This window comes from Corvus cornix, chromosome 13 (assembly GCF_000738735.6).
Source record: "Corvus cornix cornix isolate S_Up_H32 chromosome 13, ASM73873v5, whole genome shotgun sequence".
Taxonomy (NCBI): domain Eukaryota; kingdom Metazoa; phylum Chordata; class Aves; order Passeriformes; family Corvidae; genus Corvus; species Corvus cornix.
The window spans coordinates 1,594,784-1,618,543 of record NC_046343.1 but is presented as its reverse complement, the minus strand read 5'-3'; the positions used below and the strand labels follow the sequence as shown (position 1 = coordinate 1,618,543).

The window sequence follows — 23,760 nt, the reverse complement described above, 5'->3', positions numbered from 1 at the left end:
TGTTCAAAATTAATAAGAATCCCCCACCATTTCTCTAATAAGTTAGCCTAAAAAGCAGATGTAGTAAAACTTTAATTTATGGCTGTGATTAAAAAGCCTTTAATTGCCTATTTCACAATTTCCTTTCAAAATGTTCTTTGGGAAGCACAATAATTTGATTCCACTGAGCCTTGTGTGCAAACGTTGAATTCTGGTGAAGAACCTGAACTTCCTGTGACCTCCAGAAAACGGTAATTATTTCTCCTTTGCTTGATTTGTTGAGCTTTGGTTTCTTCACTGTGAAGATCTAAAAAGTTGTCCCGAGAAGTAAATTTAACATATGGCCTGGAGCCTGAGGTAGTTGTGCAACATTTATCCCTCTCCTGGGTGGCTGAGAGTCCAACCCCGCCCTGCTGGAGCACGGGGGAGCTCCAGCCCTGCTTTCACCAAACTGGCCCAGAGTCACAAGGAAAGGGCCGGGGACCCGGCTTGGGAAATCCAACATCGCCATCTATTGGATTGCAGTGGCGAGGGAGAGTCACAAACCCTCCGGCCCACCGGAGTCCTTGGGCTTTGCACGACACCAATCCAACCTTTTAAGCAGTAAGACTTTCCCTCAGGGCAGCGGGAGGACTTGAATATCCCGCTTTCAGTTGTGATGATAAATAATGAGAAGATGTTTCCAGATTGCTGAGTTTTATCAACTCGAATGGTCACCTGGCTCCATCCATCGGCATCAGGCTGAATCTTCTGCTGTAAACAGTAGTATTTAGGAATATCTGAAGAACAACTGAAGTGCAAAACCTCCCAAGTCTCTGGCTGTTGGAATCCAAGGGTGTTGTTCCATCCCCTGGCACAATTCAAGCCTCCTTTTGGGCTCAGATTTGAAATGCCTTAACACCTTTAATGTTGTATGAAAGCAGAAGGGGCTGTGAGACTAAACAAGAGGAGCATCATCTCAAAGTTACAAAGTATGCAGGTGTATAAACATGAGATGTTCATCGGGGAGAAGCGGGTCCCGGGAGTCTCGTGGGGTTTGGCACAGCCAAGAGCTGGTGCTGCACCTGGATCAGGGCAACCCCTGGGACTGATGCAGGCTGGGGATGCACAGATGGAGAGTGGGATGATAGGTGAGAGCTGGACAGGAAAAAATGACCCCTGTGCCCTGGGCTGATCCCTCCACGTGGGCAGCAGGGGAGGGGGGATTCTGCCCCTGTGCCCCCTCAGGTGAGAGCCCAGCTGCAGAGCTGCCCCAGCCCTGGGCCCAGCACAGGAAGGGCCTGGAGCTGCTGCAGCCAGGCCAGAGGAGGCTCCAGGATGATCCGAGGGATGGAGCAGCTCTGCTGGGAGGAAAGGCTGCGAGAGCTGGGATTGTTCAGCCTGGAGAGGAGAAGCTTTGGGGTGACCTCACTGTGGCTTTGCAGGGCCTGAAGGAGCCAACAAGGAACATGGAGAGAGACGATTTACACTAGTGCGGCCCTGGGGAGAAAGAGGCCACCTGCCCTCACCTATTCTCACTGGCCCTCACCTGGTCTCACCTGTTCCCAGCTGCCTTCCGCTGCTCTCAGCTGTCTTCTTCTGCTCTCACCTGCCTTCCACTGCCCCCCTCACCTGCCCTCACCTGTTCTCACCTGCGCTCTCTCAAGGAACTACAGTCCCCAGCATGCCCCGCGCGCACCCCTCCCTCATTGGCTGTCGCGACCGGAAGCTGCTCTCTCGTGCGCCTCGGGGACGCGGCGGAAGCCGGGAGGCGGAAGCGCGGCTGGCGCAGTGAGTGCGGGGCCGGGGGCGCGGGGGCCGGGGAGGCCTCGGGGGGATCCAGCGGGGCCGGCGGGCGATGGCCCCGGTCTGGACCATCCCCTCAGCGCCCGGACAGCGCGGGGCGAGCCCTGCGAGCCGGGCACGGCGCCCTGGGGGTCGTGGTGGGGCTGGAGGGGCCGCAGGGCAGGCGGGGGCCGTGCTGGGGTCGGTCCCGCGGGGCTGTGCCGGGCTGGTCCCGGCGCTCTGAGCTCCGCAGTTCCCTTACTCACGGAAGCAGTGTCCCGGCCCCGTGTCCCTGCACGGGGTATGGAATCGGGGGGAAGTTGCCGCCCCCCTCGAGAGATCCGAGTTTCCCTTTAGAGATGTCAAGAGCACTTTGAAGCACTTTAAAGATTTGTAAAGGTGGATAGAATAAATTATATAATTAAGTATATTTGGAGGTGTATAAATATGAAAGGGGAGGTGTTACAGTGGGGATTACTGTAACACGCCTATATCAAACCAGGAGGCCCGTGGAAAAGAAATATATATGGACGGATTGTTGGTAGATGTTTCAGAGATGTTTATTTCCCCAGCCCATGGCCGGGGCTCTGCCGAGGAACCCTCACAGTCTGGGCTGAGGGTCCCTGCCCGGGCAGGGAAACACAAACCAACAATGGGGAACGAGGCTGCCCAGGGGCAGGGAAACACCGTGTCTGTCCCTCAGGGCCCCTCTCCCAGGGCTGCACGGCGGGGGAGGAGACCCCGACAGGGAGGGCTCAGGGCAGGGCCCGGGCTCTGCTCCGGGGCCCGGCAGCGGCCCCAGAGCCACGGGCAGGGCCTGAGCCCGGCAATTCCCCCGCACAGGAGGCAGAACTGCTGCCCTGGGCAGGGCCCGGCCCTGAGCAGAGCCCAGAGAGGCTGTGGGGTCTCCTCCCTGGGGATATTCCAGAGCTGTCTGGACACAATCCTGTGCCCTCTGTTTGGGAAGGCAGGAGGTGGGACCAGTGGCCCACTGTGGTCCCTTCCAGCCTCACCCACTCTGGGATTCTGGGATTTGTTTGCTGACAGGTCTTTAAAATGATGATTATTGAGTGTCACTCCTTTCTCATTTCTGCAACCCTCTCCCAGGAGCCGAGCATGGAAGAATTTAAAGATGCAAGCCTGCCTGATGAGTTACTGAATCACATGAAGCTGTCAGATCAGAAGTGTCCAGAGACTGGCCCCAGCGATGCCCAGCACCCCCAGAGCTTTGGAAGTGGCTGTGCCTCATCCCCAGGCCAGGATCCCACAGAGGAGAGTTTCCATGACTGTCAGGACTCCTTTGAGGCCAAAGGACCTGTGCTGGATGACGAAGGGAATGTTCAGGATGAAGGGAGCAGCTCGAGGAAGCAGACAGAACTAGATGAAGAATACTTGCTAGAACTAGAGAAAGATATGCCAGAGGAGGAGAAGCAGGTAATGCAAAGCACCGGTGCTGGGTATGAAATGATCTGTATGGAATGGTCTGGGGCTGACATGGAAAGGGACCTTTAAAGCTCTCTGTGTCTGCTTTTACTGTTCTAAATTCCCTCTTTTAGGTAACAAACGTTTGTGGCTTTCCTTGCTGCTCTTAATCCTCACATTCCATTGCAGATTTTGTGTGCCTTGAGCAGTGAGTGAGGTGGCTGTGACTCAGAGACTACAGGGAACAGAACTCTCCCTGTTCCCTGTTACTGTCTGTGCATCCATTGTTTTTCCCTGAGTGCCTGCAAGGTGCTTTTCCAAAGTTCAGCAGATTCCAGGATAGTTTTCCTGAAAGGTTGGTTTAGGGAATCCAGCCAGTTGGGATTCAATTTGGATGGATCCCTATGGATTATTTGGGCTTTCATGAAATGAAACACATTAAATGTGTGGGATTGTTTGCTTTCAGCGCTGTCACATTGGACAAACTCATCCTGCAGCAGGGAGGAGAAAAATGCAGTTTTTCATCTATAGAACACATCCTTGTGTTAATTTGGAAGTTCCTTGAGGTGGGAAAGCAGTACTGGGGAAGGACAACATGGGATACAATCTCCTTGAAGCAGGAATGAGACTGAAAGTAATTCTGGTCTCTGCTGGACCTGGTGGGAATCCCTTTGGATCTCTGTGTCTCAGGTTTGACTCCAAATAAGCAGAATGATGCTGCCATTTGTAATTTAATAATGAAAACTAGGGGGGTGGGAATGTCAGAGGCCTTTCTGGTGCATCCTTTTAGGCCTCCCCATGACTCCCTCTGGGAAGTCAATATCTTGTTGTTGTTGTAGGAGGGAGCTTGTTTGGTTTGGGTTTTTTTGCAGTAGGGGACACACCAAAACAGAGCGTTCTCCAAATGCATCTCTCAGGTGCTGAGCAGAGAGCAAAAATCACCTTCCTTGACCTCCTCACACACAAAATCCATGTCATTGCCCTTGGGTTTTTTCCAGTTGGAGTGAACAGTCCCTTTTTTCTCCTTGTGTTTATTCCTGTACAATAAGGAGCACTGTCATCGTGAGTCACATTGGGGCTGCTGCACCAGCCTGGGACTTGAGAGCTTCCGAGAAAAACTGCTAAAAACTGGGGGGAAATTGTTCCAGAGCTAAACTCTAAAAAGAGCAGCAAGCCTGGCAATTGACTGTGTTAATTTTCGTGCTGTTCTTGGTTTGGGTGTATTTTTAGATAATCATCTCATTTTGCACATGGATCTTTGCCTGCTGTCAAATGACCAAAATAATTGGGAATGCTGAATCTTGGCACTCAGCTTTGTGGAACTCCACTGGAAGGGGCTATGGGAGTGCAAAACAACAACTGCTTCAAACTGGGAAGGTTTCCTTAGAGAAAGGCTGGAGGCAGCTGCAGCTCTCGTCTTGCTGCAGGTTTATTTCCAGTGGTGTTGAGCAATTCTGCCCTTCGGAGCGGTTTGTGATTTCATCTACCCAAACTGAGCAATTCTGTCTCTCACCAGCGCCACAAGTATTGGATCAGCAGTTCTTTGTTTATATTCCATGGAGAGATTTCTAAATATTGCAGGCTTTCAAATGTAGTTTTTTCTCTAGCAAAATATTGCTGGTATCTCATACAAGCAGAGCTGCAGAGCTCTGAATGCTCAGGTGTTAGAGCCACTGGAGTGGCCCATTCCATGAGCTCACCCTGGACAGGTCATTCCTCAATTGCTGCTCCAACTCTCCTCCTTGTACTTGCTATCAATGGCCACGAATTTATTTTTTAAAGTGAAACATTCTGGATATTCTGATGATAGAAGATTCTGTTAAATGCTGCGGCTTTTAAGAAAAAGTCCTGCAGTCCCAGTCTGAAAACAGTGCTGCACATTCATTTACTCAGAGCTTTGCAAACGCTCTAAGCCTCCTCCCAATGACTCAAAAGGAGTGTTTTTGAGAAGGGCAACATGGGTTTTTATTTATTTTTTTATTGCAGCTGCAGCAAATGAGACAGAAATTCTCAGAAGTGCTTTGTGGCTGCTGAGGTGGGGAGCAGCCTCTCAGCAGCCCCTTGTGCCCTGTGCTGGCACACCTCAGTGTGAGTGGAGCACTGAGGGCAGTGATTCTCAGCGAAATCAAGCTGTATTTTTAGATCCAGGGCAGTAGAAGCAGACATCAAACAGCAGCCTGGTGCTGGCACCTGGGGAGGTGGATTTGATTTGGCTGCTTGTCTAAATCACAAAAACTCCCCAGGCACTGGTGCTGCAGCACCAACCATAAACTGTGGGCTCAGGGCACGAGGAGAGCTGGATGTGAGCCCTGCTCCAGTCGGATTTGTGGAGCTACACCTTCACAGTTTGGGGTTTTTGTAACCAGAGCCCATTGTTGTGTTCAGCTGCTGTAATAAATGGGCTCTGTGCAGTGATGCTCTCCAACAATGGGCTGTAGGAAAAGCCTCTCATTTATTCTGGAGATGCAAAGGCAGATTCTGGTCCTGGCTCTGGGTATTTCTGGGCAGATTCCAGCAGCTCAGAGTAGAAACACTCACCTGTGCAGAGGCTGCTGCAGAGCTCAGAGGGAAGGAGCCAGTGAGTGGTTGTGTATTTTCTCTAATTACATTTCAAGAGCCCCATACAGTGAGATTTCTAATGTTAAGCAGCAGGAATTCCTTCCAGGGACACAGCAGGGATACCCTAAGAAATCTTCTCTACACAGAGAAGCAAAATAAGAACCTGAAGGGATATTGAGACACAAACCTGTAAGAAGAGCTCTTAAAAACAGAGCCTGCTTCCTTGCCTGGGCTTGCAGCTCTGAGCCTTTTAAGAACTGAAATTCACTTTTCCAGGGTTTGGTTGTTGTTTCACAAGGCTTCTGCTGCTGCCTCAGCAGAGGCACTGAGCAGCAAATTGCTTTTGATGCATTCCAAGCAGATTTTTCTGGCTGGTTGTCAGTGACAGTGATGGCTTTGACGTGGGGCTGCTCTGCAGAATTAATCCGAGGACACCCAGCAGCTGTTCCAGGGTCATTGTTCAGCCTGCCCCAGCCCTCCTCTGGGGGACACCCTTTAATGAGGGGTTTATCCAGTGCAGGACTCACAGTCCCTCAGCTCCTCCATCGTGGCAGATGCTGCCCTGTTCTGTGGCAAGGACTTCAGCACCTGGCCTGGGGTGCTCTAATTTTGGCTGTGGAACCCCGTGTTCTGTAAGACACCGGGATAAATATCCAATATTCCTCCTGAGCAGTTCCTTCTCTGGGCTTTCCATGTGCCCTGGACCTCCAGCTGGCTGGAATCACAGTTCCTGTTCTGACAGCAGGAAATGTGTCAAGCAAGACAAGCAAGAGGAGATTCTTGAGGAGTGTCTTGTGAGCAACTCCATAGGAATGAGGTGGAACTGATTTTGAGAAATAGGATTTTGAGTGATACCTGAGATTCCTTCTGGGCTAAACAGTAAAGTTTCCCTTTTTTTAACGCCCCTGTTTTTTGCAGGCTCTAGGATACATTAGAGAACACTGGCTTAGTGAAGACATTTCCTTTAAGCTGCCCCCTCCTCACCCTTCCTTTCCTCCCTGTGCCTTTGGGGTGATCCCATTGTTTTCCATAAAGGGAAGTTTCTGTATAGAATAAAACATCCTGTTACATTTTCAGAGTTAAAGCTTGGAACATTTGAGCAGTAGATCTGTATCTGCTGCAGTCATTCATTGCAAGAGCTGGTGAGAAGAACTTGAATAAAAGCTGAAATTATAATTTCCCTGTGTGATTTATAATTCTTTGCGTTGTAAACAAACAAAAGTCTTTTGCTGGATGGCAACTGAATAGGAAGAGGGGAAAAGTCTCCCTTCATGTCCCTTTGAGTGGTGCTGTCTGATTTGAGTCTTGTGTTCAGTTGTGGCAGAGGCTGCTCCTGTCAGATCGAGGCCTTTCCCACTTGTGCTGATGGATTTAGGGTCAGCTCCACTTTCCCTGCCCGAGGCTGTTGCCTCTGGAGCAGGAAGGATGAATGGCACTGTTGTCACTCAGGGAGAGGCACACTTAGGCTGGGCTTAACTGGAGCTGTCAGGGAGGGCTGTGACCTCCTTCCCTGTGTCTGCAAGTGCTGCTTCCAATTTCATGGAATTTGGTGATTTGGCAGTAGAAAGAGTAAAGTTCTTTTCCATGGAATCCCAGGGAGCAGGGACAGGCCAGGTCTATCCCTGCCATTGCCCTGGAACCTCCCAAGTGCAGCTTTGGCACTTCTCAAGATTGAAAAAAGGGGTTTTGGGGTGACTCCAACCTTAAACGGAAATGCACATCCTTGGATGCAGGATAGAGCAGTAGCTTCCCAAAACTGCAGGGGGTAGCAGACAACTGCCAACAAACGACTGAGAAGTGGGATTGGAAGCTGAAAAATGTATCCCTGATCTGTTTGAATTCCTGTTTCTGTGCAGCCTCTGAACTCCAGGAATTTTGAATTCCCTGGTTGTGGTGACCTTCCCAAGGGGCTGTGAGTGGCAGGTTCAGTGTAAATAGAATTTCTCCAGAGCTGGAGCCAGGAGCAGTTCCCAGCAAAGGGAAATCAAGGGATCAATCCAAGCACAGGAACAGCCAGAGGAAATGTTGTGGGAAGTGTCACAAACTGAGGGTGTTGTTCCTTCAGCTCCCACTGGCTGCTCAAGGATATCACTTCCAGCGCTTTATTGTGTTGCTCACTTCCCGAGGAAACAGTGGGAATGTGTAGGTTGCTGTCTCCTCTAATAGCAGAATAATGCTTTTATTACTATAAAATTATATTTAATATATAAACAGAATTTATATCTTTTATTCTATTTTGTATCATGCTTTTCTGTTAACCCTGAGTGTTTTGGCAGAGCAGCTGAGGGCACGGGCTGTGTGTGATTTAGGTTTGTACTTTATTGTCACAGACCAAGCTGTCCCTTGTCATGATTTGAGATAATCTCCAGCACCCCTGGCTTTGCCAGGCAGGTTTGGGTTAAATACTGATTTTTTCTGAGTCTGGGATTGGAATTCAGTATCCAAATCTAAACATTTCTAATCAGATCCTATAAGAATCATCACCAGTTACATGCAGTTATTTCTTCAGAACTTCAAAAAATATTTAAACCACATCAAAGATCAGTGCCTGCCATGGAATTTGCCATCTTTGCATGACTAAAATTTGCAAAAAAACCCCAAACCTTCAGATTTTGCTGCCATTGAAGAGCAGAAAACCCTAAACTGGGGAGCTGTGGCTGCCACCAGTGCTGTGTGTGAGCTGCCCCAGGGCACGGAGCAGGCCAGGATGGCTTTTCCTGGGCACAGCATTCCAGGGTTCAGGCTGACCCAATTCCCTGGGAGGGAAGGAAGGGCAGCTGCCCTGCAGCCACTGAACCCATGTCCTGGAGCAGCCTGCTGGGACATGGAGGGGCATCTGCCAATCCCTTCACGAGTCACTTGGGATTTTTCCCTCTGGGCTGATCAGTCCTGGGGAGCTGCTGCCCACTCACCCCAGGGCGCCCATGGAGCTGGAGTTCCCCATCCTCAGGGCAGAGCTGGCTCTTCTCAGTGCTGGAGGGCTTTGGGGTTTTTCCCTGGGTTTGAGCAGGTTCTCCCAGCCTCCCCTGGAGCAGTGCAGCTTAAATGGAAATTCAGCCCTAAGAGTTGCCTTTCCCCTGTTCTGTGTTAGGAATTTCTGTTAAAGGAGTGTCTGGATGGAGGAATAAATAATGTATTTGTTTCACACACAGCCGGCTTTGCAGGGCAGCGTCTTCAGCATGTGAGGGGCTCATCCATTTTTCATGCAGTTACATTTTGTGGAAAAGCCAGAGGAATTGGCTTTTATGTGTTGCTTCTTGATCAGTCATACCTGAAATGCAAATCCATCGATGTGCAGGAGGTACCCTACAGACTTCAGCTTTTTAAAAACACTTTGGACACTCAGTTTAGAAGTTAAACCCATAAACCAGGGATATGTTGGAAATGCAGGTTTTGAACCATTGCTGCTTTGCAGGGAGCTGAATAAATTACAAAATCATACACAGAGCTCTTAAAAGTGCTGCTTTGTTGTTTTTCCTTTTACTCCTTTTTTTTATATAAAGCTTTTTCTTCTGAAGCTTTCTTGCTGCAGATCACTTTTTATATTAGCATTTAATGCATCATTAGGGTAAACATGTAATATTTTTTAATAATTCAGATAAAATGAAACAAAATGTTGATCATGCAGGTCAAACTTTTCATCCAGCATCCCTTGATTTCAGGGTTTCTGCCTGAGGACTGGTGTGAGCATGCTGGAGTTGTGGTCATAATAAAAATCCTTTCATTCTTGTGGAGCTGTAACTGAACCCTGTGCAGCAGAGAATCAGCTCGTGGCACTGAAAGGCCACTTCTAAATAGGTCATGAGCAATGAAGTCAGTGGGGTTTGTGTTTCAGGCAGCCCTTCCCTCACTGAGGGCTGTCTGTGGAGATCTTTCCAGCAGGATCTTCGTCTCAGGCCTGCTCTGTGCTGAGATGGGGCTGCTTTGTTCAGTGCCACAAAATGTTGGGATCATTTTCACTCTCTGTGCACTGCAGATGATTTTAAAATGCCTTTTTGTGGGGTCCAGGCAGGAATTTCTGTCTGATCCCTCAAAAATTGAGATGTAGCAGTTCCACATTCCCTGTGCTGAACAGCAGAGTCCTGCATTACACAGGGAATTTGGGATTTTTGTGCAGTGTGGAATTTGTATGTTCATGTTTAGAAAGCACCAACTGAGTCCCTTGGGGTGTTGTGGAAGGACTTGGGGGTGTTTGTCAGGCCTTCCTGAGCACTTCCTGAATAATTGGATATGGTTTGTCTGCCCTGTGTTTTGTGGGGTTTCCTTAACATTTGAGGAGTAATGGGTATTAGAAAAGCTATTTAATAGGCAATGGGAACAAATTTGATGGTCTGGGCATGTATCAAAGGGGTCAGATGAGATTTTGCTGTGGAATTTTGTGTCATGGCTCAGTGTCCTTCCATTGAACCTGATCTGTTCTCAAGGTGGTGCCGATGGTCAGGTGAATCAATTTGCAAAGCCAATAAAAGCAGGAGGAAGAACCTGTGATTTTGAAGTGTTTGTCAGCTCCTTGGCATAGCTGGGAGCTGCTGCAGTGCTCCACACACTGTACTATATTTAGCTGTTTCCAAGGAGATGTTCTGTGTGATATTGATAATTGCATTAATCCTTGATTCACACAATCTGCAGGAAAGGAAACTGCTCCTTTTCCTACTGTTGGCTTTTTAATTGCTCAGTGATCTGTCATTTACAGACACCTCCATTGAAGTCCTTTGTGTGCTGGGAGAAAAACCAGTGGTCCAGCGACGGTTTTTGTATAACAGAACGACTCCTGAGCTCTGGGATGTTCCTGCCTTTCCCTGCTTTGTTTCAGGAATGGCTGCACTGTCAGGAGGTTGAAGGGATGGCTCGGTGACATCCTGAGTTTTCTGTGTCACGGGCTGAGAGCCTGAGCGTGGCCTCCCCTTGTGCCAAGATGTTCATGGTTGAAAACACAGCTCTGCTCACATGTGCATTTCTCACTGGACAAAGAACCTGGTTTGGGGGTTCACTCACTCTGCCTGAGAAATCTTGCAGGGCAGAGATCTTTCTCACCCTGGACCTTTTCCTTGTGCATCTCTGAATGTAACTGGAATCGCTGAGGAGGAATTATTTCAAGCAAAACTTTTGAGACTTTACATTTCAAATATATTCTGCTTAGTTGACCTGCAGTGAGTGAATTAAATGGAGTTGGAAAGGAGAAGCAAACAGCCAGCTAAAAGGTGATGTACTGGTTTAAAGCATGGAATTCTCCATGGATGCTCTCCCTGCATCCTGGTGTCTGTGAAGTGGAGCTTTTTAATTGCTGTGCTGTTACACTCCAGTGTTTCATGCATATAGAAAGGATTTCGTGTCACAGGGTCTACAAGCAGATCTTGGTAGAGTTAAAACTGTTCAGGTTATGGTTTTTTCTGCTTCCCTTCCATACTTTATTTGGAACTGCAGCTGACCTAGTTGTTCACTTCAGTGAAATACTCTGAGACATTGTCGTTTCTTTTGTAGAAAAGAAGGAAGGAGAGCAAAGGGCTGAAGGAGAAAGGAAATGAGCACTTCAAGAAAGGAGGTGGGTTGATCATCTTTGAACACCGTGTGGATGCTAGAGAATCTCAGAATAGTACTGAGCCATCATGGTGGTGCTGCAGAAAACCCTGAGGAAGATCTCACACCATCCTTGTTGAATTTTATCACCCCTTTCATTTTTCTTCCAGCTCTAGAGAAGAGACAGAGATACCAGGCCTCCTTTAGAGCTGTTTAAATCCCAAAGATTTGGATACTAAAGCGGGATTCCCATGAAAGCTGAGTGCTTACATACAAAACCATGGATTTTGGACTGCCTTCCAAGTGTCAGGGCTTCGTTTACCGATCAAAAAAGGCTTCCCCCAGGCTCTGAGTTGGGCTGATGGTTGTGCTTAGAATTGATGGAGGACCTGGGGCTCTGTAGCTGCCTTGTACCTTTGTACATGGATTTTAATGAGCAAACAGAAGGGGGGAAGTGGTTTTGACACCTACCTTTGATTTAATCTGCTGGTGGGTGGAGGATCCCCAGAGAAAGCAGGAAATGCAGGTTCTTGCTTCCTTCAGTCAGCAGGACACAGCCAAGGAACCTGTGTGCCCTGCAGACCAGGCAGAGGCTGGAGGTGCCTTGTGTCCTAAGGGAACACAATCCTGGGAATGTTCTCCAGCTCTGGAAGGCATCAGAGAGGGCAGGAGGGAACTGCTCAGCCCAGGAGAGGCACAGGCCTGGAGCGTTGGCTGAGGCACCTGCTGGAGTCTCATCCCTGGCCTCTCCTTGACAAGCCTCTGACATTTAAGTCAGCCACTGAGGATGATGTGGCCATAAAACCTCCCTGCAGCTGCTCTGAGCAGGTACGGGGCAGTGACAGGTCAGGGACACACTTCATCCAAAGGGATTCCACCTCTGCTCAAATGGAAGGAAACAATTTCAGGGATGAGAATTACATCCACATCCTGCTGCACTAGTTGCATTCAGCTCAGGAGTATATTTCTGCTTTTACAGGCAGAATTAAGTCAACTTTAAAATAATCAATTGTATTTATGTACTTAGTAATGTTCTTTGAGAGCAGCTACTGATTCTGGTGTAATATCACCAGATCTTGAGAAATGTTTCCAAAGGAACTTCAGCCATGGGTTCAGTGATTTGAAACAAATGGTTTGGTTTGGGTTTTTCCTGTTGCTCTGCAGACTATGGAGAGGCAGAAGACTCTTACACCAAGGCTCTGCAGATATGCCCAGCCTGCTTCCAGAAGGACAGGGCTGTTCTGTTCTCAAACAGAGCTGCTGCAAAAATGAAACAGGTGAGTGTTGGTTTTATTCTGTGTCACACTGGATTAAGGCTGGGACAAATGCAATTAGCAAGTGATCAGAGCCCTCCCAGACCAAGGAGTCCGAGCTGTGCCCCATCCCCACCTTGTCCCCAGCCCAGAGCACTGAGTGCCACGTCCAGGCCTTCCTTGGGCACCTCCAGGGATGAGGACATGAAGAAATATGACTTCAGTCTAACAAAACTATTCTGTGTTCTAGGACAAGACAGAGGCTGCCCTGACTGACTGCACCAAAGGTACTTTTTTCTCTCTGTGCTGCCCTCGTGCCAGATTTTTATACAGAAATTGTGTCCTTTAGTGCCTTTGCTGCAGAGCTATAATTTTAGGCATAAGGGTCTTTAAAGAATTGAACAGAAAACACCTGATTTGTATTACTTATTTTGTAAAATGTCTGTCAAACCTTTCCTGTCTGCAGTAATTTACTTTCTATTCTCCCATGCCATAAGGCTGCAGTTCGTGCTTGTTTTTAATAGGAAAGTCTTTTCTATGGAAACTGTTTCCCACACCTGTGATTTCAAACCCACTTCCACCTGCCATTCGCCCCAAATCCTGGTTTAATCCCAGATTCCAAAGAACTGTGAGGCTGTATAGAGTTAAAAGCATTATCAAGTCCCTTTCCTGCACAGCTTTTGCTTTGTCACCAGGGCTTATGTTCCCCTGTTCCTGCCCTGCAGTTCTCTCTCTGCACCTTCTGGTGGAATCAGTTCAGCTGTGCTTTGCTTTATTGCTTCCGCCCACTCACCCACCCTCGAGTGTTTGTTAAACTCCCTGTGACAGCTGGGGAAAAAAACCCAAATTACCAATCAGAGAACTAATCCAGTGGCTGTGTGCCAGCACTGCCTGCACAGAAATGGGAGGCTGTGTGTGCTGAAAGGGCTCCTGGAGGTACCAAATCCTCCCTGGCCTCTCTCACTGGGGCTCTGCCTGGCTTTGGTGCTGCTGCTTTCTGAAAAACACCTTGGGTTTTGCAGTGGCTCAGAGGGAATCAATGTGCTTTGAGCAGGGAGACTTCAGCTGCCAGGGCCTGACACTCCCCAGGGACTGGAGCACAGCAGAACAATTCAGTCACCTGCAGCTTGCTGACTGTGGCATTGCCTTTGTCCTTCCCAGAAGATAAACTGGAATATTTACCTGGATAATCCGAGATTTAATTGTCCCCAGAACCATTTTAATGGGCTAGGAAGTATAAAGTGGACAGACCTCTTCCTGTGGTGAAAAATCCTTCATAGTCCCTCTTTCTGAGGTGAAATCTTTCACATTCCCTATTTCTGTGGTGAAAAATGGATGAAGGAATTCTTGAGGAATTACCATGTGGAGGTTACTGCTGAGTTTAGCATTCAGTCTGAACTGCTACTGCAAACAGCCCTGGCTGCCAAGGGAATGAGGAGGGGAAAAGCTGAGATTCAGTCAGGATGCCCCTCTGCCAGCTCAGAGAGCTGAAATCACTGTTTGTGCATTCCCAACCCAATCTGGACTGTTTGATATTAAATTCAGAAGAGCTCCAGAAATTCTCCTGGAGTTTGTCTCCACTTGAACTGAGATAAGCATGGCAAGACTGATTTTTCCCTGCTGTGTGTGTCTGGAGGGATATTTAACTTTAGCTGCCATCTAATAATAGCCACTTTCTAAATACACAAAAACTGAAATATCTTGCAGATCCTTAAAGTTTCTGTAGCATCACTTAGGGTCCCTGCATGGATAGGATTGCACATTTAAAGCTTTGTGACCATAAATCACTTCCATCTGTGATAGATAGTGGACATTAAACGAAACATGATCCTGAGACTGTCCCAGGCAGCTGTTTCTGAGTTCTGACTTAGCTTTAAGCTGTGCCTCTGCTTGATCCTGAGTTACATTCTAAGGACAACTTATAAATGTAATACACACTTCAGAATTCATTTGAGGGGTGGAGAAATGTTTCAAGTACAACCCTGGGCTTTGGTTTTGTTTTCCAGCTGTGGAATTAGACCCTCACTATGTCAGAGCTTTGCTGAGGAGAGCAGAACTCTATGAAAAAACAGAAAAATTAGATGAAGCTCTGGAAGATTATAAGGCAGTCCTAGAAAGAGACCAATCAGTTCATCAAGCCAGAGAAGCTTGCATGGTAAGCTTAAGCCTTTCAGTGAACTTTGACCTAACTTATTTATCATTGTTTTAGTTCAGCTTCACATCAGTGAACCTGCAATGAATTCTGCCTCTGAAGGACAAAAAAAAATCATTTGCATCACCTGCAAATTTGTCTCTAAGACCACTCTGAATGCATTGTTACAAAAATCTTTTTGAAAGGCTTAATTGTTTTAAGTCTCCATTTGGGAAAATAAATCATTAGTGGTGATTCTGCCCCCCTTTTCCCCACACTGTGGTGTTAAGTGACAGATTAGGAACAGCTTTTATGGCATATTAGGCAAGAAACCTTGCCTGGAATGATTTCCTGGGGGACTGGATCAGTTGCACTGATGGCAGAAAATATTCTGCTTAACTGTGTGATTGCTGTTGGTGGTGAGGGGTGACCCCATTAAACAGCTGAGCTCCCAGAAAGGACCTGCAGCCTCTGGAGCTGGGCTGGGGCTTCCCCTGGGCCAGGAACAGCTCCCCAGGGAATGGGCACGGCCCCGAGGCTGCCAGAGCTCCAGGAGGGTTTGGACACCACTCCCAGGGATGCCCAGGGTGGGGTTGTTGGGGTGTCTGGGCAGGGCCAGGAGCTGCACTGGGTGATCCTGGTGGTCTCTTCTCACTCAGGATAATCCAGGACTCTGAGTCAGACCCTCAGAGTTGGCTGGTTCTGTCCAGGCTGTTTGGAACCCCTGGAAGTACAAACACTGTCCTTGTACCTCTGCAAAGCCATGCTTTTCTCTCAGGGACTGTGCCCCCGATGGTCCCAGAGCAGAGCCCTTGCCCAGCCCCAGAAGGGAATCTCCAGCAGTGCTGCTGCTCCTCTGGCCATCCTTCAGCTCACAGCTCAGTGTTTATTCCTGATTCCTGTGCCTGGGCAGTGCAGAGCTTGGGGTTCCTGTTGCCTGACCTCCCTTGGCCAGGCAGAGCCCTTGGCTGCAGAACCCTTTGGACAAAATGCCCTCAGTGTACCCTGCACTGGGATTTGGTCTGTTCTGCCTTGAGCTGGTCCTTGTCAGATTTGAGGGGAGAAGCAAACTATTGAGACTGAAGCTTAAAACTCCCTTCTTGAAAACCTGTTCAGGAAATCCTGACAGCTATAATTTTACACTTTTCAAATATTCATCATAAATCTCTAAATTTCATAATACAAACTCCCAGGTTTCAGCTGTTGACTCCCCATACCTGGTTACATCTCTAACCTGGAGGAGGCTGAGAAGCTTTGCTCTGTTTTAAGGTAAAAGTGTCTCTGCTTTGCAGGAATATCACAGAATCTTTTCCTCCTCACTGGCAGTGAAAATGATGCCTCAAGAAAATCTGCAAATTGGCTTCATTCACAGTTCGAGCAGATCTTCCTCCTCCCTGCCCACAGGAATGATCTCACACTGCTCTAGGGAATGTCATGACCCTGTTAAATGACAGATTAAAATATGAAATGCACAACATTCTTTGATTCCTGATTTGGTACCTGCTCCAACATTTGAGCACTGTTTGTATTTCAGGAGTGCAGAGCTGAGGTTCTGATTTCAATCCTCCATTATTTTTGACTTTTTCAATGCCAGACTAAACAGTTTGGAATTATCATGGTTTGTGGTCAAATCATCCCTGTTGCTGCTTTCCCAGAAAGTTTCATTATATGGAAGCAATGCTTAGGTTTGGTTTTTCACAGGTGTGTAACTGTGGGGAGAATTTCAGCTTCCACACAGGTTTTGAGGTATTTTAGGGCAGATAAAGTGATTTCCCAGAAGAAGCTGTACTTTGGGATAAGTATCACAGACACCAGATAAAAATAGGTGTCCATAAAGACATTCCTGGAGTGGGAAATGCTGAGTCTCTGGATTAGCAGTGTTCAGAGTCTGAAGTAGGGACTGCACATCAGGATTTGTGTCTCTGTCACTGCTGATGTCCAAAATGGGACTATTATTGAAACAGGGCTCTGATTCCAGTTTTTCTCTCTCTCCACAGAGATTACCACAGCAAATTGAGGAGAGGAATGAAAAATTAAAGAAAGAAATGTTGGGTGAGTAGCATGTACTTCCATAAAAATCTTCATAATCTGCTAGAAAAAAATGCCTGAGTAGAATCTCTTGTATAAAATTTAATGGGGGTAAATTTGAAAGGAAATATTTGTTCAGTGTTAAACAAAACTCCTGATTTCTCAATTGCTTGGTTTCACCTACAGTAAATTGGAGACAAGGAATTCTTCCATGTAGGAAAGGCCATTAGTTCTATTTAAAGAAAGAAAACTTAAAACCTTCTGAAACAATTTCATATTGATATATGCAAGAGCTGGGGAAAATGTTTTGACCCAGGCCAACTGCTCAGCCCTTTCTCCCTGCAAATAAACCCTCAAAGCAAACATTCTCATGAAAGGGATAAACCAGGGCTTTCTCTAAACCTGTACCTGAAGGAACTCCCCCAGCTGGAATAACTGGGGATGTTTGATCTGGGGGCTAAAGAAATAAATGTGATTATTTCTGTAGCACTTCCAGCCCAGAGACCTCCAGGTGTTCATGTTTGCCTTGATTTATTCAGCATTTCATTGCTGTTTGGTTGGAGGCTGAATTGGACCTCCCCAGGGTTAGCACCAGGAGTGGAATTACGTTTCCTAAGGCAGTGTTTGGTGGGAAGGGGAAGGCAGTGTTTGCCTGTTCTGCAAAAAATCAGGATAAACAAACTCAGCCTGTCTTTCACACTGATTCTTGATATATTTGGGAAGAAGAGACTGTTTCAGCTTATGCTGATATTTTTCCGTAATGTCTTTTCCTGCTCTGCCGCCTCTGATTTGCTCTGGCTTTGTTCTGCTCTGACCTAGCAGAGTGTCAGTGAGGCTTTGCAGAGCTTTACAGGATCAGAGTCTGCTTCCCCCATTGTGCTGAGAACAAACCCTAAATAAAGCAGGTTAAGGGTGATAGGGCTATAAATAAATGACAAATGCAGAAAATCTCCAGAAGGATCAGGCCCATCGGTAGGACATGGGATGGGTTTCAGCACAAAGTAATATGAAAATAATTCCTGATCTTTGCTGAACTCTAAAGGGCCTCACTAATCACAAGGGATTTGGCTGGAACAGTAAATCCAACCCTAGTTCTGCTCTGCTGGCTTTTTCCTGGATGTCAGACTAGATGGGATCTTCTTTTAACAGTGTTAATACCTTAAAAGTGCCAGTTGGGATTTCAGAACTGAACTGGGCTTTTGGGAACCAGTTCAGACTGTTTCTGTTGGGATTCTGGAGAAAGAAGTCCCTTCTCAGTGATGTCACACAAGGAGTTCAAAACAGCTGGAGAGCCAGACTGAGAGCAGGGTAGGACAGCACAGAACCTGTGTTCATCCCCAGCCCCATGTGTGACAGGATGGTCACAGCTGTGCTTAAATGACAATGACATGGTGGCAGTAGGGCAGGGGGGGTTGAGCTCAGCACTGCCTGAGCTCTCTGGTGTCACACAAACTGAGGGGTTTCTATAAAACACTCTCTTGAAATGAAGTCAGGAATGTGGGCAGCTCCTTCTCCTAAGTGTCCCAGATGCCCTGTGTGTTGCTGTTAAGGGAAGCAGTGGTGATGCCATGGAGCTGCCCAGGGAGGAAGGAAGCGCTTCCCAAGGTTTGCAAACTGCTGCAGCTCTGGCTGAGGTCAGGGGAAAGCCCTGGAGGGGATTTAGGTGGGAGTTCTGGAAGGAGTGGGAGACGAGAAACTCAATGGAATGTGGTGGTTATGAGATTCCTTTGGATTGTTTCATTGTGCAGTGAATTTGTTTGAAGCTGTTCCCACTTTTCCACCCTTTCTGATGGCATTTCCCACTGCCAGGATGGACCTGGCTCATGGCATAGCACCAGGAGCTGCTCTGACTGGGCCTGGACAGTGCCAGGGGGACATTCCTGCCTTCCCACAGGGCAGCTCAGGTGCCTGGGTTGTATTCCAGACTTTTGGGTTCCAGGACAGCAAATGAGAGGCATCCTGAGAGTTCCAGGCCGGGCCTGCTCCAGGAGCACTGACACTAAACTGAAATTAGGAACAATGTCCCAGTTTGTGCTTTGGCTCCTTTGGATATTGAACTGATCCTCAGTCAGTGAATTGGCCTGTCCTGATTTTGCTGAGCTTTTATTCTTTCAACTCAAACAAGCCCTGGGTTGCCCAACCATCTCCCACTGTCACAACACTGGAGCTGTGCACAAACAAACCCAGATAAATGGAGTGCATCCTCCTCCTTCCCAAGTGTGCTTCCTGTTTCCCAGGGCTGCAGCTCGTTTCTGTCAGAAGCTGAACCCTTTGTGCAGTGCTTGTGTGTAAATATCCCAGAGCACACATTCCTGGCTGGATTTTCCTTGTGTGCAAGTGCTGGCCCATGTGACTGCTGAGGTTGATGTCACCAGAAAAACCCTGCTTTGTGGCCAAGCCAAGCCCACTCGTGCTGTGTCCCCTCAAGGATCTCCCTTTTCCAAGGCTGACATTTGTATTTCAGTTATTCCATGTTTTCCATCAGCTCAGCTGCCAATGATGTCTGTTCAGGATGAAGTGACCCCTGAATTCACATCAAAGAGAGCTGGACTTGAAGCAGCCTTGGGAAGGAGCTTTGAAATCCAAGTGGTTCTTTCCCTCTGTGCTTCCATGAGCATCCTCTGCCTCAGGGACTGAGGATGTGAACAATGACCATTTTCTGGGGGGCTTTTATATTTCTCTCCTTAAAGCCAACGATTTCCAGTCTTGTTTAGAGACTTTTATAATTATTGTGATATCTGGGACCACTCCTTTGGGGAGAGGGTGTGAGGAGAGGGGAGCTTTGGAATGGTTTTAGCAGTTTGGGGGCCAGAGCATCTCACTTGGGCCTTCCTGCCAAAAAGAGATTTTTCCAGCTACCTGAGATCAGCAAGGATATTTATTAGGCTTTGTGCCTAAAGAATTATGGGATTTGGTTGGTTTGGTTTTTTGTATTGACAGCTATGTTGTGTTTGCAGCTGAGCTGCTAAACCCCAACCCTGCACAAGGTGAGTTTAAATAGTTAAACCAGAGCCAAATTACAGTTCCAGTTCACCCCTCATTTACCATTTAGGGAAGGGAGAAAGATTTGCCCTTGCTCTTTTAATTGCTTAAAAATGTTGGTAATATAACAAGTCACACAGAGAGGAGACCTCATCAGGAAATGTCTTTTCACCAAAAGAATTCTTTACACAAGCAAGATGGAGCTTTTCAACTTCCAAACCCTACATTAACACCAGCAGCTAAGCCAGAATTATTGCCAGAAAGACTGAATAGCAATTAATTTTGGCTGTTACATCTTAATGTAAATTGTGAGTAATCTTTTCCTGCATCTGCCTCTTTCAATAGGGTGTTAAATTGCAGTTTAGGTGAGTAATGAATCACAGACTTCTGAGCCCTAAATTGATTTTTACAGTTCTGTTTTCTTGTTAACCCCTGAATATTTGCTTTGGTGAAGAACCTGACTGTGCTGGAGTTGCAGGTGGAAAATAAACAGGGTGTGTTTGAAAGAAAAAGAGCGAAATGTGTGAGAATAAGGGCAGAGGGAGGAGACGGTGACCCTGCTTGGGGACAGGGAGTGTTGGAGGCTGGGCAGCCTCTGCAGCTGAGTCCCAGCTCCACGTGGTGCCTTTTCCTTCCTCCCAGCACAGGCTCTGAGGGAGCTTTTCTTTGGGAGGGGGTTGGAGTTCACTACAGCCCTTAATTTAGGGTTGAAAGGAGCTGGGGGAGGAGGAGACAGAGCTTCCCTACAATGCTGGCTCTGTGTGTGCCAGGACAGCAGCAGCAGCTCTGGGCTGGAGTGCCCGGAAAAGCCAAGGCTTTCTTCTGCCTCATTAACAATTAATTCAGTGTGGCTGCCCCAGAGCCTGGCTGGGGAGGGAGAGAGCAGGAAGGTGATCTGGGATGTGCTGGTGGAATTATCATAAAGCCCCAAATCCATACTGTGCTGGGGAGCTTCAACTTGTCCAAACTTCTGCTATTTCTTTGGGAAATCTACAATTCTGCACTGAAACCAGGAGGAAAAGAATGTTTTTCTTGGAAAACTGACCATCTTCTTCCTTTGTGTTGTCATGCCAGGGGGTTGTATTCAGCCAGCAGTGAAGTTGTTACCTCTGCTTCCTGTTTCAGTTTATCCATTCTGTAATTCCTAGATAGGATTTTTTTAAAGGATGTCCTTTTGTTGTCCTTCCCCTCTTACAGCTGTAGCAAGGTGCATTCTCCAGAGTCAGAAATCACATGTGATCCACATACTGACAGGACTTTATTAACTCTCATACCCTGTGGATATTTAACAATGATTTTTAATTCCTGCTAAGAGCCTAAATATTAACCAAATGCAGAGATTTCCCCAGGATTTACCTGTGATGGATAAATCAGCAGGGCTGGGCTGTGTGGCTGGCTGTAATTCCATGGCAGTTTTCCTTCTGCTCAGCTCTCACCATGTTCTTTTGGGATGTCTTTGCAGACAAACTGAAGGATCTGGGCAATTTGGTTCTGCGCCCCTTTGGCCTGTCAACAGAGAACTTCCAGGTCAAACAGGATTCCTCAACTGGCTCCTACTCCATCAATTTTGTTCAAAACCCCAACAACAACAGATAACGTGGATTCAGTGTGGCCATGCCAGGACCCAGCAAACCAACACCCTCCACCCCCAGCGGAAGAGGAGACTCAACAAACTCATTTCCCAGCTTGTGAAATTGTTTGCAATGTGGATGTAAAGCAACTCATTTGACTTCTCATAGTGATAACTGTGTCCAGTGTGTGATTTATTCTTTTTTTAATTTTTTTCCCCCTTCCCTTGCCGTGTTTGGCTTTTCCAAGAGGCAGTTCCTTGGTTTGGCCCACGCAGTGCTGGCAGCACAATGGTAGCAGCAGTTCAGGGGAATCCAGAGGCTGGAACAAAGGCTGGTGGTGTCCTGGGAATGGGGAAATCCAGCAGCAGCACTGCCCCACCCCCAGTTGGGTGGGACTGGCACCGCTGGACACAGCTCTGCCCTGGAATCACGGATCTTGTAATAAAGGCTTGGTACTTCTGCTCTTCGGGTTGTGAGGTTCTTGCCCAGGCTGAGCTCTCCCCAAGATGGGTTTGTTGTTAAAGTTGCCACAAATAACATGAATGCAGGACATTCACTGGGATTTTTTGGCCCTGCTTGCAGCAGTATTGTAATTTCACTCCATGCCACCCTTCCAGCAGTTTGTTTACTTGATACGAGTTTTTCTGAGGGCAACAATGACATTTTGTGCCTCCCTCTGTATCTATGCACCCCATAAAGGTACCTTCAAATGAAATGTGCTTGTCTGAGATCCATTCATGTTGCAGGGATCCACAGGAGTTGATTGCAAAAGGTCTGCACAGTCACTGGACCTTGAGGACTTGGAAGTGTTCATAGAATGAGATGATCTCTGAGGTCCCTTCCAGCCCAAACCAGGCTGTGATATAAATATAAATATATGTATAGATACATTTATGTCTTCTGTTGTGGTGGTTCATTCAAGTTTTGGAGAAGGTGCCTTTTGTAATTCCTGCTTTCCTGGGTTTTATCAGTGCTGAAGTGTTTACAGTGGAGGCAGATTCTGCAGTTGTCTCAATGCAGATTTCAGTACATGATTTAATTAAATAATTAGCAGTGGCTGCCTTGGCTGTTGGGTGTCATCTCCAATTCATTTCAGGAAGTCTCTGTGTGTCTGAAATTCAGCAGCTCCAGCCTTTCACTGGAAGGAAGAGCCTTTCCAGGCACGGCGGGTTTGGTGCTTTAATGTCATTTTTGCCTCTGCAGCTGTGAAAGGTTTTTTTGATTGTTAAACTCTGTCCTGCTGCATTTTTAGTTTAGTTTTAGTTTAGAGCTGGGCCCGGGGGGCTGATGAGCTGTGAAACCTCTGCTGCCTGAGCTGAGCTCTGCAGGGAAGGCCTAGTGGCTTGGGATTAGTAGAAATGTTAATAATCTTCCCTAAAACACTGCACTGCAGAGCAGAGGTGCCCAGGCTGCTGCAGGGAGCCCTGGGCAGGGCAGGGCTGGGCTCAGGGGGCACCTGGGCTTTGTCAGGCCCCAGCACCAGCCCTGCATCACCAGCTGGCCCTGGTTCCACTCACCTGCAACATCCCAGCACATCCCTGGCAGGTGCAAAAATGGAACCACTTTAGAACTACCTCGGGTGCTTTCAATTTTAATTTTTTTTTTATTCTTTAAAATGTCCTTGCTCTGACCAGGGGTTTCTGTCCCTACCCGCACTGTGTGCAGTGTCACTCACCCGTGGGTGGCTCTTGTGCCCAGTTACACCAGTGGCCTTTTCCAACTTGCTGCTTCAGGGGTTCAGGGACACGAGTTCTGTTCTTCCACTCTGTTCCTGCTTCACCTCTTTGAAGGCCTGGGGAGCTGCAAATAATTCCTTCTCGGCTGGAGGCTGGGGAATTTCTGGGAAATAAAAGCACAACAAAGCTTTTGAATTTCCTACCTGCTGTGCAAACACATCATCAAATCACTGTGCAACTCCCCTGCAGGATGCCTGATGTGCACCTGTAGTTTTCCAATGAAGGGAAGGGCACAGGAAGCAGGACTGCAGCTGATTAGTGTTTGTAATTTAATTGCATTGTGTGAAAGTCACTGGGAATTGGGCACTCTGGTACTGAGGACTCAAACCTCCAGGTAATCCCTCCCTCCTCAGTGCCACTCTCCAGCTGGACCAGAAACCTCTGGCAGGTGTTATCTGCCACGACAGCACATTCTCCTCTAGGCAAAATTCCAATTAATTGAAAGTCCTTTTGCATTGTCCAAATCCTGAACAAGTGCATGTATTTTGCTTTTGATTTTTAAGTGGTTTTTTATGTCTGAACTAGTCCTCAGAGCTGCCACCAGTAGAATAACTGGTGCTTCCTCCTGCTGCCACTGGCCACAGCTCAGGGAGTGCCAGCGAGTTTTGAGTCACACATGTTGGATTTACAACCTCTAATAGGAAAAAGCTTTTACAAAACATAATCTTTTAAATATAAGTGCTCTTAAACCAAACAGTTCCTTGCTCAGCTGTTCCAACAGCTACTCACCTTCCTGGTAACCAGCACGTGCCTCTTTTCCAGCTGGAACTGTCCATCCTCAGCTCCCGCCTTTGTTCCTCCTTCCTTTGCCTGCCAAA

General features: G+C 47.5%; 1 protein-coding gene across 2 annotated transcripts; it reads left to right on the top strand.

Annotated features, from left to right (window-relative positions):
* The first annotated feature begins 1,643 nt into the window (after positions 1 to 1,643).
* On the top strand, positions 1,644 to 22,262 carry TTC1 (tetratricopeptide repeat domain 1). 2 transcript variants are annotated; one of them, XM_039559407.1, is made up of 8 exons: positions 1,644 to 1,749; positions 2,851 to 3,177; positions 11,206 to 11,266; positions 12,406 to 12,518; positions 12,745 to 12,781; positions 14,501 to 14,649; positions 16,623 to 16,677; positions 21,098 to 22,262. In XM_039559407.1, the coding sequence occupies exons 2-8, from the start codon at positions 2,860 to 2,862 to the stop codon at positions 21,229 to 21,231; spliced, it is 867 nt and encodes a 288-aa protein (XP_039415341.1). In that variant the 5' UTR covers positions 1,644 to 1,749; positions 2,851 to 2,859; the 3' UTR covers positions 21,232 to 22,262. The 2 variants fall into 2 exon arrangements, with proteins under 2 accessions (XP_039415341.1, XP_039415342.1); XM_039559408.1 differs by lacking the exon at positions 1,644 to 1,749 and adding an exon at positions 1,954 to 2,142.
* The last annotated feature ends 1,498 nt before the right edge of the window (positions 22,263 to 23,760 follow it).